Source organism: Pholis gunnellus, assembly GCF_910591455.1.
Source record: "Pholis gunnellus genome assembly, chromosome: 16".
Classification (NCBI taxonomy): Eukaryota; Metazoa; Chordata; class Actinopteri; order Perciformes; family Pholidae; genus Pholis; species Pholis gunnellus.
In genome coordinates this window covers 6,512,833-6,531,431 of record NC_136543.1, presented here as the reverse complement: position 1 = coordinate 6,531,431, position 18,599 = coordinate 6,512,833, and the positions used below count along the sequence as shown (strand labels likewise).

The window sequence follows — 18,599 nt, the reverse complement described above, 5'->3', positions numbered from 1 at the left end:
TTATGGAATGGAGAAGGCGGAAATGAGATGCACTAAACGAGTATGGTGTGTGTCATGCTGATTTACGATGGAAAAACAAACTATATGTGGTACTCGCTAGTATTGACTAAAACCTGAGAAACATGTTTTAACTGACAGCATTTGTCTATAATACAGTGTGCAAAGTATCCTTAAAAACTGCTTGTTTAATTAATGTTACTATATAACCAGAATATATTTTTCTGGTTTGTCTTTATTACAGGACAGTTATCCATAGTATTCCTGTTAAATGTTGTTTTACTTTTTGGCAAGCCAGTGAGAAAGAAAACATTCAATAAATCTCTCTCTCTCTTACCTGGTATAAAACAAAGACACTGTCAATCTTGAGGTAGCACAAGTTTTGGTAATACACATTTTAGCACAACATAGTTCACCTTTGAAGACTATATGTTACATAGCACGTAACATCTCCTTAGACTTTGTGTTTGAACGTGTCCAGCTGTGTACATCATTATCTGCTATCTGTTGTTTCTCTGCCAGGAGCCTCCCGGAGGAAATGACTCGGAGACACTAGCAGAGTCGTTAGCCGGACCAAGTCAAGTAAAGGAAGGTATGTCGACAGCGAGATATACTAATGTTTGACATTGATGCCTTTTTGGTACACAAATATCACAGAACTGGTGTGTGATTTTGTTGTTATTACCTTTTCCAGATAATGCAGCCTCCACCACAGCTGCTGTTGCCAACAAGACAGAGCCCATGGGTGGTATACCATCAATGTTGTCATCACAGCAGCCTGGGAAGGATGCTTTGAGAGCTGGAGAGGAGGCAGTGAAATGGTCACCTGCCTCCTCCCCAACCAAACCGGCAGCAGGTAAGACTTTCATCCATGTTATTGAAGCGGTGACTTTCCGTTTGATATACCTAATATAGTTCCGTCGTAAGTTTGAAATTAAGGTGGTTTGATCCAGCATCATAAATTCATGTTTTTTTCATGTTATAAAAAAAATCTCAGAATAAAAGCTTTATTTGTATCAGATTGAAAGTGATACTAATATGAATTGATACGCTTTAAAATGTTCTTTTAAGAAAGTAATCACTTTTACCTCCCTCCTACAGGACACGCAGCAAAGTCCATTTCCTCGGTGTCCTCCTCTTCGCATTCCTCCTCTCCTTCCACGTCGTCAGCGCTGTCTCCTGGCCGAGCAAAGATGAGCGTTTCTGGACCCGGCAGTAGTAAATCCGTCCTGGCACCTGCTCCTTCCTCGTTCTCCCCTACCTCCTCCTCCTCATCTTCCTCGTCCTCCTCTTCTTCATCCTCTGCCACAGCTTCCTCGTCTCCTTCTGTCTCCCCTGCCCCAACCAAGATCCACCGGGCCCGCAAGACCATGAACAGGCCTCCACCAGGACAGGTGAGCCCGTACAGCAAGTGGTTAGCATTTATATAAGTACAATGAGATGTGTGCTTCTGTCCTGGTTTTGTACCAGCATTTGGTATGTGACGTTGCATTGGCCCTTTTTTATGCTTGACCCGAGTTAAAGTGTGTTCTAAAATATGCAGAAATATTTCAGCCACTGACAAAATGCACTGTACAGTAGTGGCTCAGTCCTTTTTGTTGCAACTTTGTCATGACCATTTGAGTCACTGACTATTTTTGTTTCACAGATGAGCCAAGTTGATGCACCTGTTGCACCCGTGACACCGTCAGGATCCTCCGACTCTGAAACTGGTTAGTGGCTCTAGCATGTTCACACTAACTGCATAAAATAATCAGATTTCTATGAATATAAATGAGTCGGTGTGTCTCGTATAAGTTAAGATTCCCTCCGTTGGGGTTGTCGTGTTTCGAATAGTAGCAAAAAGGAGAAAACTGGGTCAGTTATCCGATGGCACACCTGAGAAGTCTGAGAACTTTCCAGAAAATGCTCAAACTGTGGTAAGATTATGTCTTCGCCGGTACATCATTTCCATTTGCTCAATCTATTTACATGTAACAGGATTTATGTCAATCTTTTTTCAAAACTCAGGGAGAACCGTTCTTCCATAAAAAGATGGAGTCTGTTACCAAAACCCCACCAGAGAAGAGCAACGGCAGCGTGGTGAAGACAGAGGAGGAAGTAGTGGAGAAACTTCACATCGCCAGTCCGTCCACTCGAGATTCAGAAAAGGTATGATGCTTAGATTTACTTATTGTCCACTAAAAGTGATCTCTCACTGTCAGCAAATGCACATATTATCAAGCATAATGCTATATAGCATGTTTATGTGCTGCATGATTCTGCTTGGTAATCATTTTTCTATTCAATTTGTTTCTTCTTTAGTTTGAAGATGGTGTGGCAGAAGCAAGAAAGCACACTAAAGACATAGAGGGGTCAGTGAACATGTCAGATCATGTGAGTGATTTTATCTACTTTACTTGCTTGATAATTATTTATTAATCTAGTTATAACAATACTAATCTCTTACTTTGTTTTATAGCCACCTTTAGCTCAGAGCTACAGTCAAAAAGTTGTAGTTCGGTCACATTTACATACTTGGGAGTGAGGATTGTGCTGACATAGATGATATCTCACTAGAATACTGAGTTAGCTGCAACACAACGAGCACTTTAAAATGTCAGTAGTTCATGTTTACATACAGTCTTACCCCCAAATGACTTCTGTATGTATCGTTAAGGTCAACAAACAAGTTGCATGCATTTCCAAAGCCGGAAATAGTTTGTTTAAAATTGTGGGTTTGTTTTCGTCACCGACTGTAGAATAGCAGGAAAGCAGTGGCAGGAATGTGTTTCATGTAGTGTGTGTGCGCATCCCTGTGCACGTTCACAATACAATCATTGCGCTGCGCTGCCACGTGGTCAACGGCTCAGCAGGACGCATCGAAACTGCAACTCCACATCCCCCCCTTTTTTTCTTTGGTTACCCTTTTTTTTTTCTACCCGTCACAAATGTCACATTTTTATATTCAGACAGAATTTCTCCCTTGCAGAGTTCGGAGTGCAAAACAAAGGGAGCCGTCCAACGTAGAAATGAGAGCGAGGAGTCTTTTTGGCTGCAGTCGGACCAGAACAAGGAGAGAAGCACAGCTGATGTGGTGGAGACGGTGGAAGGTGAGCGACATTACCCAGTGGGGGGTTTCTCTCCATAACAACATTGAATCATGTTAGAATGAATCTCTACAAATACTTCTACATAAAATACATATGACCCACTTAAATCCTCCCTGGTGCAGCAAGTTGGGGTCACTTAACAAGCTGAATGAAGATCACCTGTGTCTAATCAAGGTGTGACAAGCGACTTAAATCCTCCTCTGTCCGGAAACTGCCACCATTGCTTTGTCAATGTCCGGCTATAAACAAGACCATGAGGACCAAGAAAAGCTCGAAACAAATTCTTGACAAGATTATTGTGAAGTACCAGTCAGGGGAAGGATGCAAGAAAATTTCCAGGTTGCTGAATATCCCTCGTAGTACAGTTAAGAGGATCGTCAAAAAATGGAAAGCAAATGGTAAAACGATGTGTGTGTGTGTGTGTGTGTGTGTATGCAAAGAAATGCACTCATTATGACGACCGTCTGTGGGGTCTCTGGAGGAGGTACAGAGTTAGAAAATTGAGAATTTGTAGAAAGATTGTAAAGTTGTTGTTCACTCACAGTCTGTGTTGCAAAGAAGAATATGGCCAAAATGCTGTGTCCAGATGTGCGAAGCTGATGCAGAGCTGTCCACAAACAGTCAAGTAACAGCTGCCAAAATACCTCTAATACATATTGATTTGAGAGGCGTGAATATGCAGATATTACAAGGGTAGACATTTTTCCTGTTGAGAAATACTTTTGATTCAGTGTTGTAAAACAGTAACGGCTATAAGAGGATTGAATTGCTTTTTATTTGTATGGTATCTTAAGCATTTCTAACTCATTAGAATGCATATTTTTCCAACTTGTTTCTGTCATGGCCAGTGCTTATACTACTGTGCTTTGGTTTGTCCTCAGCAGAAAGGCCCACTGAGTACACAGAGGTTCCCCTGGGTGCTCTGGACATCGCTGCTGCTGACAGTCTGACACTTTCTCCTCATCACGGTAGGTTTACGATGCGTCTCTAATATGAATTGGTTGAAAATCTGAAAATCTTTTCCTCTATAATCATGGTAGTATGAAACAAAGTCTCAGTCCTAAGAAAGAGAGGTTTTGGGACAGTGAAAATAGTATTTATTGTTCTTAAAGGGATGGTTTGGAGTTTTTGTGTTAGCACTGTTGCCGTTAGACCATAAATTAGCGTCTCAAACGATTCTCTCCCCTCTCCAGAAGGAAGTGATGCCGGAGACACAGAGCGGCTGGAGGAGCTTCCTCTCTGCAGCTGCAGGATGGAGGCTCCTCGAGTCGACAGCACCAGCCACCGCGTCAGCAGACAGTGTATGGCCACCGAGAGCATCAATGGAGAGGTTTGTCTTTGTAGATGTGGAGAGCAGGGCAGTGTCTCTGTGGTAGTTTGTAACGCTTTCCTTTCAGCCACATCTCTAACCGTGTAATCGTGTCTCTTCTTCTCTGTTTGTCAGCTGAGGGCTTGTACTGATCGGACGATAAAAGGGGAGACCATGCGGCCGTCCAGTCGGGTTTCCCTCATGGTGCTTTGTGACGTCCATCGCTCACACATGGTCAAACACCACTGCTGCCCTGGGTGTGGATACTTCTGCATAGCGGTAAGGGGTTTAAACCGTCTACTGTCCTCTTTCTCCCCTTCTATATCCTACCTTCCTCTCCTCTTTCTCCCTCCTTGATATCGTACTTTCTTCTCTTTCAGGGCACATTTCTCGAGTGCTGCCCGGACCAGCGCATCGCTCACCGTTTCCACCGGGGCTGTGTGACGGTGTTGGGCAGCGGGCGCAGCAGAGCAAACGGCGGCGGCATGCTTTTCTGTCCCCACTGCGGTGAAGATGCCTCCGAGGCCCAGGAGGTCACCATCCCCTCCTTCAGCTCAGCCACAGCCTCCGCAACCACCGTCGTCACCATGTCGGCCTCCTCCACCACCACCCCGTCTCTGCCGCCCTCCGTCCCCACAGCGCCCTCCCTCACGGCCTCGACGGGAGGGATGAAGGACGGGAAGATGCCTGAGCGACCCGTCAGGTAGGATCGGATGACGTGTGAGGGAATAATTGGCTCCATTAAACTGTAGAAAATTTGTATTTTCACACCTGTGCTCTCCTTCGCTGCCTCTTCCAGCGCACGCATGCATAGTCACGGCTTGGTGACGCTGGCGGTGGAGCAGCAGCAGCCTCCGCAGCCTGTCGGCTCTGCTGCAACTGTGGCCACCATCCCCCCGGCAGAGGAGGGAGTGGACAGCGTGGGGCCCTCTCTCTGTATGCCAAATGGGAAACCCGTCAGCCCAAGTGCACTTCCACCGGGGCCCAGCAGGGCGTCGCTGCAGAAGGCCATTCTCACACAGGACACTGAGAGGTTGGAGTCTAGATTTTACTGTTTTCAGTCACAGTAGGTTAAAGGATTGAACAGTGGACTAGATAAACACTCTGTTTAAAAATGAGCTTTGAATGCAACGGCTTCTTAAAGTATGCAAAGAGGAAGCATATTTAGTCATTTTTGTGTTGCCCTAGAATATTTAAACGCATCTGATCTGCAGCAGCTGACCTGATGAATAGTATCTGTTCATAAAATCCCAATTTCAGCTTCTCTACTAACCTGCTGTTTCAAACACACCATTCATCTGCAGCCACAGAAAAAAACCTGCATGTTGCAGTGTTGTTGTTGCACACAGTAGCTTTCAGTGGACATCAGAATAGTTTAGACCAAAACCCTGTTTTTGATTTGCCAGGAGGAAGAAACTGAGGTTCCACCCCCGCCAGCTTTACCCTGCTGCCAAGCAAGGAGAAGTGCAGAGAGTCCTGCTCATGCTGAGTGAGTGGGCTTGCCCTTTTCATTTAGTCTTGTCGGGATAAATCTTGTTTTACATTTTGTGTAAGAATTGTTGTACATTTGTGCATTTCCTCTAATCACAAGACGAGATCATGATACATTTGTACAATATTTGTGTATTAAAACTGTGTTTGTGTGTGTCACAGTGGAGGGCATCGATCCAACGTACCAGCCCGACTCTCAGAACAGGCGCTCGGCTCTACATGCTGCCGCTCAGAGAGGTCTGCTGGAAGTCTGCTACATTCTAGTGCAGGTGAGAAAACGAGACAGTCTTTTCTGTGATTAGTACACATGCTGTAAAGCGGCTATAATCGCAGGTTATTGCAGGTTCATTTTCAAAATAATGTAAACAAATCTATATCTATAACACTCTGCAACACTTGCGTTCAGGATCACTGCTGACATTATTTAAAGCAAGATGCAACTTGAAACACAGCTCTTATTATTCTGTGTATTTATTCAGAGTCTCCTGGTCTTGTGCCTAAGATTAAGCAATATATTTGATTGTGTACCGACAGGCCGGTGCTCAAGTGGACGCCCAGGACAAGGACCGTAGGACCCCTCTGTTGGAAGCGATCATCAACAACCACATTGAGGTGGCTCACTACCTGATCCAGAACGGTGCCACCGTCTATCATGTTGTAAGTGTCAGTGGCTTAAATAGAATCATAAAGGTGAACTTTCAGGCGTTTGGTTGATTTGGACTTCAGTCTTTTTATTTATGTCCTCAGGAGGAGGATGGATACACCGGCCTCCATCACGCAGCCAAGCTTGGAAACCTGGAAATTGTCAACATGCTTCTAGAAACGGGGCAGGTGGATGTAAACGCACAGGTAAAGAAAGAACAGGCAATCTTTTAAGGCCATCAAATAACCTTCTGTCTCCCATTAAAGTCAGTTTGTGCGTCATATGTGTCCCATAATGAGGCCGGTGTAGCTTAATTGCGACTCTTCCTGCCGGTTTGTTTCAGGACAACGGTGGCTGGACGCCGATCATCTGGTCTGCAGAGCACAAACACGTAGATGTGATAAAAGTGCTGCTGAACAGAGGAGCTGATGTCACCATCAGTGATAAGGTAAGTTTCTACTAGCATGGAAAATGTTTTGCTAAAGTATGTGTGTGTTTGTGTTTGTTTTCTTGCCTGATAATCAGACTGACTTGTTGTTTCATTTGGATCTGTGAAATGTCCTCTGTGATCCTGGAGCCATCCTTTTGTTTTGTTTTACTTCAACCCGCGTTCCATCTCGGCTTTATTGTCTCGTAAACAAGTGGTGACGGAGACAAAAAGGCAAAATGGATGTAGTTGCATGAAAATATTTCAGGTTATTACTTTAAACAGTCCCCTCCCTCCCTGCAGGAGCTGAACGTGTGTCTCCACTGGGCGGCGTATGCAGGCAACGTGGATATAGCCGAGCTGGTGCTGAACTCTGGCTGTTCCCTCGCCTCGGTCAACATGCACGGAGACACGCCGCTCCACATCGCCGCCAGAGAGGGCTACTTGGAATGTGTCACGTGAGTCACCGTCAATCACGAGCCGTAGACTCATTCCATGAACAGAGTATCCTTTGCTTTGACCTCGAAGCTGCAGCACGCGTCCATATACCCACTACCACACACACCAACAAAATACTGTTTTTATCTCTTTTCTCTGCAGGTTGTTCCTGTCCAGAGGGGCAGACATCGACATCGTGAACAGGGAAGGAGACACGCCTCTCAGCCTGGCACGGGTCGACACGCCGGTGTGGGTGGCGCTCCAGATCAACAGGAAGCTGAGAAGGGGAATAACCAATCGCATGCTTCGGACTGAGAGAATCATCTGCAGGTAGTTGTTGCGTTGTTTTTAATGGAGACTAATGATGAACTTGATCTTCTTCTTAACCAGATATGTTTCCTGTTGCTTAACTCATTTAACTCCTTCCTTTCTCCCAGTGACATTGCGCAGGGCTATGAGAACGTGCCGATACCGTGCGTGAACGCCGTGGACGACGAGGGCTGTCCTTCAGACTACAAATATGTTTCGGAAAACTGTGAAACTTCAGCAATGAACATAGACCGCAATATTACACACTTGCAGGTACAAGATGAATCGGGCTCTCGTTTTACTTCATGATTCTCTTTCTGTTACATACACACAATTATTTTATCTCATGCCTTTTTTTAATTATCTTTACTTCAGCACTGTAGCTGCACCGACGACTGCTCATCTAGTAACTGCCTCTGTGGACAGCTCAGTATTCGCTGCTGGTACGATAAGGTAAATAGAAACGTTTCGTTATTAAGGCCACATTTTATGGCCTTAATAAAGATCCGGGTAATCTGAAATTAATAACAGAAATTCTATTGAAGTTCGGTTTAAACGAGTTGCATGAGAAACTAAAGGAGGTGAAACTAATGTCATCTTGTATTATTTCTTTCTAGGACCAGCGGCTGCTCCAGGAATTCAACAAAATCGAGCCTCCACTTATATTTGAATGCAACATGGCGTGTTCCTGTTACCGAACGTGCAAGAACAGAGTGGTACAGGCAGGCATCAAGTAAGAGTTCTAATGTTAACACAATGTCTCCACCACATGCAACTAATCATTGGAGCAATAGATTTCGCTCATTTGAAAAGCTACCTACTCGGTTACCTCGTGAAGTTATTGGCTGGAAGGCAATAGACATGGGGCGTTGAACCCTCATCATTTCCTTCTTTCCCCCTCAGAGTGCGTCTTCAGCTCTACAGGACAGAGAAGATGGGCTGGGGAGTTCGAGCTCTGCAGGATATTCCACAAGGAAGCTTCATCTGCGAGTAAGAGAGGACTGCACACATAATAATAGGTTGATTTTCATATGAAAAGTCCGAGGTTAGACATTAAGCTTCTGTCCTCCGTCCACACAGATACGTCGGGGAGCTCATCTCTGACGCAGAGGCAGATGTTAGAGAAGACGACTCCTACTTGTTTGACCTGGACAACAAGGTGAAACCTTTTATTTCAGAAATGAAATGACTTATTTACTGTATAACAAAATATAAATTACCAATAAAGTAAATAATTAGCCCGAAGTTAACCCATGCAGTCGACAAAAAACCTTCCAGTGTTTTAGGTTTTTAGTTACATTAAACATTTTCGATGGACGGCGCAGTGTTGAAAAAATCTCTCTCTCCTTTCTTAACTAACATTTCTAAATGTTCTGCACTTACAATTTCACCTTCTCAATTTTGAGAGACAAAAAGGACCGTCTCAAAAAATTGCAACCTTTACGTAACTTTACAATCATTTTTTTAATTGTGTGCCTCAGACTCAAATTTTCTTTGAAATCTGACAAATCTGACTTTTTTATGTTGTGAAAATGCCAAAAACACAAGAGGGTTGTATTCATTGGTTCTCTGTATTTTGAGGGAGATTTTTATACATATGCAGATTACACATATTGTCAATTTTCCTCCATTAAAATGTTACGTGTGGAGCATTTATAAAATCCTAGTCCGTTGTAGAAAGTCTTTATTTATTATTAAGACAAAAGTAATAAAATCATACAATAGCAAAACATGGCGTCTAAAGCAGCTGGCGGCTTTAATCAGCTGTATTTGGGCACAATGAGGCGTCAAGCTAAATACTAACAACTGTGACATGTGAACACACTCACAATGACAACACATGACAAAGCATCGTTATGATCGCATCGTTATGCGTTAATGTTTACAATCTTTGTAGTTTTACAGGTATTTAAACCAAAGTTTGGGACAAATTGACACTTTGACCAGATGTTGTCACAGCTACCCTGAGGGGGACGTAAATGTCGGTAGCATAGAAAAATATTTATTAATTTATATGGTCTGTGCTAAATTTCATGGCAATCCATCCAATAGTTTTTGGGACACAAAGTGGTGGGTGACCGGACGACACTACAGTCCATAGAGCCACACTACTAGAACGTCTAAAACTATTAAGAATCACACCGCATCACTGCAACACGAAAAGGCAGAACAAGTCAAACATAAAGATTGTTTTACAAATGAAAAGGTAGACAATAAAATCTATTACTAATGCATTACAATAAATCTGATAGTGTTTCGATATCGGGATCTGTGTAACACAATGTTGTTGTTTTTTTCAAAGGACGGGGAGGTGTATTGTATTGATGCCCGGTACTATGGCAACATCAGCCGCTTCATCAACCACCTGTGTGACCCAAACCTCATCCCAGTACGTGTGTTCATGCTGCACCAGGACCTGAGATTTCCCCGCATCGCCTTCTTCAGCTCCAGAGACATCCACAGCGGACAGGAGCTGGGGTAAGAAAGTTATTCTGATCGCGAGCTGTTTACCAACATATCTGCCTGAAGCCCCATTGGGCCGTAACCGTGATTAAGAATGTTTTACCTTTTTCTTTTTCTTTAGATTCGACTATGGAGACCGCTTTTGGGACATTAAGAGCAAGTATTTCACCTGTCAGTGTGGATCAGAGAAATGCAAGCACTCGGCCGAAGCCATCGCCTTGGAGCAGAACAGACTGGCTCGACTGGAGGCGTTCCCAGAATCGGGAGCTGACTGTGGGATGACCATGCTGGGAAGCTCCTAAAAAACTCCCCTAAAGGGGCCTTTGGATTGACCTCATCCATTTCACATGTGCACAATGGAAAAACACCTGGAGGGTTTTATCATCTTTAAAATTCTGTGTTTGGTGCATGGTGCTGTTTTTGTTTTTTTTTCTACTTGAAATGTCCTTATTTTTCTCGTTAAAGTTCATCACGTACCCTACGGTAAAAGACATGGGCCTAAACAAATGTTTTAAACTGTGTGATTATGAACATACAGTATGTCTACTGTATATATCGCTGTCTGTTTGTCTCGGCACATGAGGTTTGTGCATTAGGAGTCATGTTACTGTCATACATATCTGTTTTCTGTTGTGCCAACAAACATAATGCCTTTCTGACACAGTACGGCAGCGGGTCAACCCGAAGCCCATACTGGACTCAATAAGGACCTGTGTATATCATTGTTTTTGTGGATTATTGTTAGTGTTATTTTCTTTATTTTTATACGCATTGTTTTCTTTATCACATTTAGTGTAATAAATTAGCTCATGAGTTGATCTTTGGGCTCTTGTAGTAAGTGTGTCATTTCTTTTTAGGCTCACAATATCCTTTGTAGTCCTGTATCCTTACCGTCATCCTATGCAACTTTGTGTGATTATATAATATAATAATTAGACAGATGTGATTTCTCATCAAGACTGTGGCCTGTTGGTGGTGGTGTATTATCAGCAGGGGGCATTTACAAGCCTCAATGCAAAGCCTGAGAGATGGGGCGGGATGCAGCACTGGGCACAGTCAGAGATGTGAAAGGGAAGACGTCTCACTCTGCTAATGATTCTAACAATGAGTCTGACAGACAGAAATATAGCTTATCTGAAAAACAGTTAGTTGGTCATAAAACGTTCCAAGGACTTTCCCAACCAAACTTCGGAGTCATTAAATAGCTTTTTGTCACTTATTCGTGTTTTAAGTCTAAAGTTTAAAAGTTGTCTAAAGAGGAGCTACTTTCAAGATTTTAGAATTGGCCGACTCTTGAAATCGTGACATTTTTTTACCAGTCTTTGTACATCGTAGATGTATTAGTTGGTTATTACTTTGTGGTAAGTTGATGGCGCATAAATAATATACATCCAAAAGCAAGATGAACTGAAATGCTAAAGGTGATAAAACTAGATTTTATCACAGAGCCCCCCTATGGGTTCAGATCATAATGATGGTGTCACCTTACAGCCCCAATCATTTCACATTATATTGCGTTTTTACTGATACATACAATGATTTGTGATTAATCAGATTACCACAAACACTACACAGTGAATGTGGAGCCTTTGGGCCCCTGATAAGTCTGTGGCAGTTGTGGAAGAAGTATTTGCATCTTTTACTTAAGAAAGTAACAATACTACAGTATAACAATATTCTGTTATGTTGACTAATATCCAAAATCTCACTTATGTGTTGTATTACATTACTGGATTATAGTGATTGATGCATTAATGTGTACATCACTTTGATGTTGCAGCTGGCAAAGCTGGAGCAAAGTTAAAATACTTTATATACTGCTGGGTAGCTCAACCTATTATACGATATCAAGATGTATTATTTGATTAATAGTTTGTAATGTTAATCTAAATATACAATGTAGCCTACTAAAGGTGTACAAGTACAACCTCGAAAGTAAACTTGTAACCACTGTTATTAGGCAGCCTTGCCTACGAGAACGTTTTTACAATCCCATCAGAGTGATTCCTCTTTTCAAAATAACTACCTTTGATAGCACGCGCAGGTGCGCATCCCTCTACAGGTGCGCTCGCGTCGTCACTGCCTAGTTACAAGTGCCAGGAAGAAAAAGATTTCCAAACTTAGTTACCAAGGCCGCTCTGACACGGAGGAGCTCGTTCTAAACGCACTTTTAGCTCTTTGGTTACAGCGTGCTGCATTATTAAAACTATAAGAAAAGGAAGCAGAGTTCTAGAAGTCAAGCAGGAGGTTCGGTTTAAGGCGCACAATGGGTAAAAAACAGGAGACAAGTCCGGACTCCGAGTATGGTGAGTTGACATCACCTGTTTCCTCAGAGGGTTCACTGTTAAAACATAGTTTAACGTTAGCTAACTCAAGCTAACGTTACAACTATTTGGCTAATATGTTGTCTCATACTGAGTTCCTTCCAAAAGTTGTGCTGCAAAAAGACGTTTTTAGGCTAATAATTGATTTTACTAAATTATTTTCACGACTAACGCCAACGTTTTATTTTGACAAAGGATATGTTACTGTTAATTGGTTGCTTTTACTCTCGGTCATATTACATTTCATGGGTAATTATCAGCCGATAGTGTTTATAACAGATTTGTTCTCATTAAATCTAGTTATTAGTCAACGTTACAGTCTATGAGAGACCAAATGAAATCTTTCCCTCGGGACAAATGTAGGCTTGTCGTCTGATGTTTGTGAGTCAGCGCCTGCACCTGAGTGCCAGCTTTATCCTCAATAAACATGGTTTAATGGTTTACTAACTACTTATTAAATCATGTCATAATATAGCGTTATAGCTCAGCCAAAACATCCCAGACATCTGATCTACAGAAGAAGAAATGTTTAAGATAAATATGAAGCTTTGAGTTGGCTGCCAAGTAATCTCAGAGGATAAGAATTATACAAATATATTATAGGTTTTTGTTTTTTATTGTTTCTTTTTTTCTTTGTTATAGAATATTGGATTCTTTCACCACTTCATGTCTCTAAAAACCCTTCAAATAACAAAACAACAATCACCTTTTGGTTTAGGTTAATTTCTATGGGAGGACGACGTGAAGCCTGAAACATGTGACATGTACACATTGATTCACTTAGAAAGGTTCATGAAACATTGCTTTATACTAACCACGCTGTTAAATGAGCACGTTCCTATCATGAAACATAAAGTGCAACGTTGCTTTGTTGTGGTTACAATAGTCAGCCAGTAATAAAGACGTTATACTTCATCTTAGCTATTCAGGTATCAAACTGGTAGAAATCCCATTTGTTAACTTCCTTTATGATGTTAAAGTAGAAAAGACTGAAAACAACCTGAAAATATAGACAATTGTGAAACTAGAATCTGAGTATTTTTGTTACGTTTGCTTATTTAATTGACATTAATTCATTTATGTCATCATTTAATAAATGTATCTTCCAGCTTCTTTCTCTATTAATTGTTTGATTTATAACAGGTAAGAAATTGGTTACAAATGCCCATCACAAGGTGACATTTTGAAATAGTTTATTTTGTAGTTTATTTTCCTCTTGCTTGAAAATGACATAAATTCATATATATATATATATATCTGATACAGCTCATGCAGCCTCAGCAGACTGTTTGAATGGCTGCTGTGTTGTGATGTAAACAAACTGAAAGAGAACTACAGAATCATAAAACACACAGAAGAGAAAGTTGCATCCGCTGAAATATTTCCCAAAAACATTTGAAAGCTGTCATTGTCATGTGAGCAGCAGATTGATGTTTCCATCGATATAAAGTCACGAGTCTGTTGACAGTCTGGGAGGTTTGGCAAAGACCTCAGTAAACAAACCCTCCCTGAAGGTAAATATGTGATTTCATGTCTCTTCAAACAGCTCATGTAAACATCAGAGAACACGATGACAACAGAAGTGTCGGAGCTGACAGTCCACTGATCACGGTGACTGCCTCTGTTAACAAAAAAGAAAAGCCTGAACTCATCACCATTTCTAATGGTTAATCCACTTCCTGCTAGTTCCAATCGTAGCAGCCTTCACGAGGAAGTAGAAATCCTTCTGTTGAACACAACAAGGCTTTCTACTACAGACTGTTGTTGCCACATTAACTGAGGCCCTTTATATTGTACAACATGTCTGCGTTTTGTTCTTGTTTGGAGCATTGGACACATTTCAACCGGCTTTCCTGTTGAAGATGTGAAGACACTCAGTGTTGAGAAATCAGTGACTTGTGTGACGGTTTGTTGCTGCAAATCATTGACCAGAAAGTTTGTTCAAGCTGCTCGAGGCGACAAGGGGGAAAGACGTCTCGTTTTAAATCACAACGCTTGTTAATGTAGCTAACGTACAAAGAGAGCTGCAGAAGGGTTTTTACAAAGTGGGGTTCATCACATAAACTAAATATTCCTTCTAGAGAATGTTTTACATTAGGTTTTAAAGAATTAAAGACATATTGTCTGATGTCAAGGAGATTTCCTTCTTTTTTTTTAAACTGGTTTTGGAATCAGGAATGATTTAACAGACAGCTGCAGATTCAGCAAATCTCTCCATTAGAGCTGAAACAATAAGGGAGTATTTGGTGACTGATTGGTTGGTAACAACTAAGTGTCATTTGTCAAGCAAAACCACCAATTATTTGCTGGTCTTAACTTCACAAACGTGAGGAATTAACGCTTTGCTCCGTCATACAGTAAACTGAATATGGTTGGAATTTGCATTTTAACTTTTTCTTGATCTATAATGCAAATAACTCTATTTTCTCTTTGAATGTTTCTAACCACGAGAACTCCTTTCTGCTGCTGTCGTGGCTTTGACGTGTTCAAACAAAGAAGTATTCAAAAGCCACATAAAACCTTTGACAATCAAATCAATCACGCTTTGAAATGCATACATCCCTTCCCCTCATATTATACACTTTTTATGTAACGATAAACTTTTTCCTCCTTTCTTTCCCCCGGGGTTATAGTCTTGTATATACTGCAGGTTACCAATTAACCTGGTGGTTTGTGTAATAAACCACATGTTACAGGATTATTACATTCAAATGACGAATGTTTTGAGTTACTGTTGATTCACCAACTTGTACAAAGTAAAATAAGAGACCGAGGTCCAGTGATGGTCCTCTCACGTATCATCTTACGCCCCGCCTGAGATTCAAGGTCTAAAGGTTTAAAGCTCTCCTCCATCTTTTTACGAGGGCATAAACACTGAAATGTCCTTTTTTTTTTAAAAACTGTGTCACACAGCGTCCCGCTGAGCCATGTACTCTCCTTTACTCCAGACACACAGCAGCATACCTAGCAGAGCTGCAATCTGACACTCGCGGCACGACAAGAGGCCGATGAACAGGTTTCTTTGTGGAGAAGATTTTAGCACTGCCCCGAGTCATTTCTCTTATATTCCACGCATGAGGTGTTTAGGAAGCAGCACAGAGGCGTCGATATTTACAGAGATGTGCGGTCTGTCAAATGCAAGGGCCTTTGTGTGGCGGCCTATTGACCTACACTTGTTGTTTACATAAGATCCACATCAGGTATTAGTTTGGTTTGAGGAGAGAACTCCTGATCTAAGACGTGGAATTATTGCTTCACTCTACCACTGCTCCGTGGAAGTGTTTTTGTATTTTCCCGGCCTCGGTGTCAAAGTTTATTAAAGCCACACTGTGAATGTGTGTTCAGGCGATTGAAAAGCTTCAAACTTACTGCATCCTGTTTGTATATTTGCATCCTACTCAGCAGTCCTGATGCCAGAGTGTGCTCGCTGTGTTTAAGTTTCAGTCAGTGGAGATCATTTAGTTACTCAGATTAATCATCACAGGGAGCTGCCTCTCTAAACATCCGTCCCTGCAGACCAATCAAATTATGCAAGCACGTCAGTATTTTGCATGTATCAGATGGGAATCCAACACTTACGCAAATTAGCACCTGTACACTTTTTTTTACCACGTCGTGCGTTCGGGCTCTTTGTCACAACATTTCACCACTTTTAGCTTTCTATTAGTGTCGGAGCACAGAAATGCAGATTCCCCTGTGATTTCAATTGTTGTATTATCATCTTGTGATCACATACTCCCAGTAGTCTGTTGGGTTTTTCCTGCCAGGCTGGATAATGCAACAGAGGCTAAGTGAGGCTGTATTTATAGGAATGTTTTCTAGCTGGGGATCTCGTCAAACAAGTTTTTCCGATTGTCAAACCCATTAAAATGATTTAAACGTCTTGTCACGCTCCCTCCTCCAAAAGCCAAGACTTTGAATTCAAATGATATTAAAATAAGCTCGTGCTTGTGCCGATGCAGGTGCCTCAACTCCGATCCTTTCCTCTCTACTCTCTCAGCCCACGAAGGAACCAACGTGAACGAACTTCTCTTTAGTTCATATGCAAAGCAGCTTGTTTGTTCTGCTCACTCTGTTCCAGGAAAGAACAATGAGACGTGTATTTCCTGTAATAGCTGCTCCTCTGTTCTGCTCATTTAATTGTAAAGCACCTGTGAGTAACCAACCCATAAAAATACAAGACTCTTTCTCTCGTCTCGAAAAGTACTTCCTTGTTCACTTGAAGCGTAGTTCATTAACTCTGAAGAAGATGACCAAAGTGAGCGCTGGACACAAATGAACCCAAGCACTTTTTTAACGCACACTAACTTCCCCATATTTCCGTAGGTGCAGCACTCAAGATTTATTCAGCTGGGCATTTCCTTGAGGGGGAATTGCAGTTGAAGTGAGATTGTAACAGCGAGCTAAACTAATGTTTAATAATCTATCTGAACCCAAACACAGAAGTTGCTGATTACGCCTGTGATTCATTTGCTTTGCATTAAAAGCGACCCAATGTTGTTGTCTTTTCCCAGGAGAACCTGCTGAGTTTGACCCAATGTTCAATGGACCCATGAAGAAAAGGTGAATCTGTTCCATTTCCCGCTAACTAACTCCTTTTAATCCCCAAAAATGTCTGTTTGCCGAGCTTCTGTTGACTGATAGAATCACATTTGTCACCCCCCCCCCGAGGCAAACGTCAAAGCAAAGCTCGGCCTGCTAACTTGAACCTGTTGCTGTCTCTCTTTCCTCCCTCAGAGGATGCACCGATATCATCTGCTGCATCCTGTTTATGGCGGTCATCCTCGGCTACATAGTGGTCGGGATTTTAGGTGAGAGTAACCTGACAACAACCAACACAGGCCTTTGTGTCCGCCCCAAACAATCAGGCATTGATTTCCAAAACCTCCTCTCTGGTCCATTCTTGCCCATTCCAATTGTTCAAGGAACAGGAGAAAACAGCTAGCCAACAAAATTCACCGACCAGCTCCTCTGAAGCTCACCGATGAACACATTTAATCTAGTTTGTTCAAAACGTACAAAAACTGACGTGTAAAGACGACAGTTTGTGGGTTTACCACAGTGACTTCCTGGATGTACGTAGATCCTAACTAGCGAAGTAACGACGCTGTTACAACCGTCAAAGTTTCAAAACTCGGTTGCTCCATTGAAACCTCAGAACCTGACTGTGTGTGTGTGTGTCTTTGAACTCACACTAAGCTAATTTGATCCCTCCATTGGACGCTTGTCTCAAAGGGTTTTGATTATGTTTGTATATTATTTTAACTCTTTTTGTGCTGCATCTCCAGCACTCCACAGTTGGGCCAGAGATAACACCATGCTTTCCGGTGTTTATCATTGAATTCATCTATTGTAATTCTCACTACCTATACTTTGATTCATCATCATCGTCATCATCATCAAAAATACGTTCATATGTGGAGTATTATTATCACTTATTAACAGCTGATTTCCATGTGAACATCCAGTCAGCTGCTTTTTTTATTGCCCTGTCATCAAACTCATTCCAGCACTCAGGGCCCTCTCTCTTATCTCGAGTCAACACAACCTGATAAGTAATATGTGTGTCAGTGGCTGAGCGCGTCACAAATACTCCGTTATTTCTTTCAATGGAGGCCGTTCAGAAGCATTAGTTAGACACGTTTCATTTGCTGTAAGTGGTGAAGTCTACTGGCCAGTGTTGATACAATACAATACAATACATTTATTCCTTTGATATATGAGAAACAGTGGTGGGCTGTGTGTGCTCACATGAAGAAACAATACAAGCACATTTACATGATACATTATTTTCATCTGGCTGATGCTTTTGTCGACTACGACTTCAAACCAAACTCCGGAGGAACACGAGAGATGTTAGTCAAAACTTTGAAGTGCGTCCTGTCAGGCTTGTCATTGGGCTGAAATCATCCTTTCATTGCTGGTATTAATGCATTTATAAAACTATCACAAGCAAAACCCCCTTTATATGTCCGCTCAACTCTCAATATCTTATTCAGAAATCACAGTTTACGTTCTAGCAAATTCATCAGTATAGTGATTTTTTAAAGTCGCATTGCCTTCCGTCGCTGCCGTCGTCGTTATGAATGAGAATTAGCTCTTAATT

General features: G+C 41.9%; 2 protein-coding genes across 3 annotated transcripts in view; both read left to right on the top strand.

Moving 5' to 3' along the window:
• Positions 1-523: 523 nt before the first annotated feature.
• On the top strand, positions 524-10,992 carry ehmt2 (euchromatic histone-lysine N-methyltransferase 2). 2 transcript variants are annotated; one of them, XM_079175456.1, is made up of 27 exons: positions 524-589; positions 692-853; positions 1,099-1,391; positions 1,646-1,709; positions 1,834-1,916; positions 2,008-2,148; positions 2,302-2,373; positions 2,969-3,089; positions 3,971-4,057; positions 4,283-4,419; positions 4,534-4,677; positions 4,779-5,101; positions 5,198-5,431; positions 5,805-5,887; positions 6,052-6,158; positions 6,424-6,546; positions 6,637-6,738; positions 6,876-6,980; positions 7,263-7,417; positions 7,560-7,727; positions 7,835-7,979; positions 8,082-8,159; positions 8,324-8,439; positions 8,610-8,696; positions 8,787-8,865; positions 10,009-10,184; positions 10,291-10,992. In XM_079175456.1, the coding sequence occupies exons 2-27, from the start codon at positions 739-741 to the stop codon at positions 10,469-10,471; spliced, it is 3,519 nt and encodes a 1,172-aa protein (XP_079031582.1). In that variant the 5' UTR covers positions 524-589; positions 692-738; the 3' UTR covers positions 10,472-10,992. The 2 variants fall into 2 exon arrangements, with proteins under 2 accessions (XP_079031582.1, XP_079031581.1); XM_079175455.1 differs by having other exon boundaries at positions 7,245-7,417.
• Positions 10,993-12,273: 1,281 nt separating this feature from the next.
• The window catches only part of slc44a4 (solute carrier family 44 member 4), a 13,713-nt gene continuing 7,387 nt past the window's right edge, over positions 12,274-18,599 (top strand). The window contains exons 1-3 of the mRNA XM_079176139.1: positions 12,274-12,475; positions 17,008-17,056; positions 17,231-17,304. Coding sequence (XP_079032265.1) covers positions 12,436-12,475; positions 17,008-17,056; positions 17,231-17,304 — 163 coding nt within the window. The 5' untranslated portion in view covers positions 12,274-12,435. The remainder of the gene's footprint in view (positions 12,476-17,007; positions 17,057-17,230; positions 17,305-18,599) is intronic.

Excerpts from the sequence above, each read along its gene's own strand:
- ehmt2 (XM_079175455.1), top strand. The coding sequence starts at position 739 with ATGGGTGGTATACCATCAATGTTGTCATCACAGCAGCCTGGGAAGGAT. Across the intron at positions 854-1,098 it reads CCCAACCAAACCGGCAGCAG|GACACGCAGCAAAGTCCATT; the intron begins GTAAGACTTTCA and ends TCCCTCCTACAG. Across the intron at positions 1,917-2,007 it reads CAGAAAATGCTCAAACTGTG|GGAGAACCGTTCTTCCATAA; the intron begins GTAAGATTATGT and ends TTCAAAACTCAG.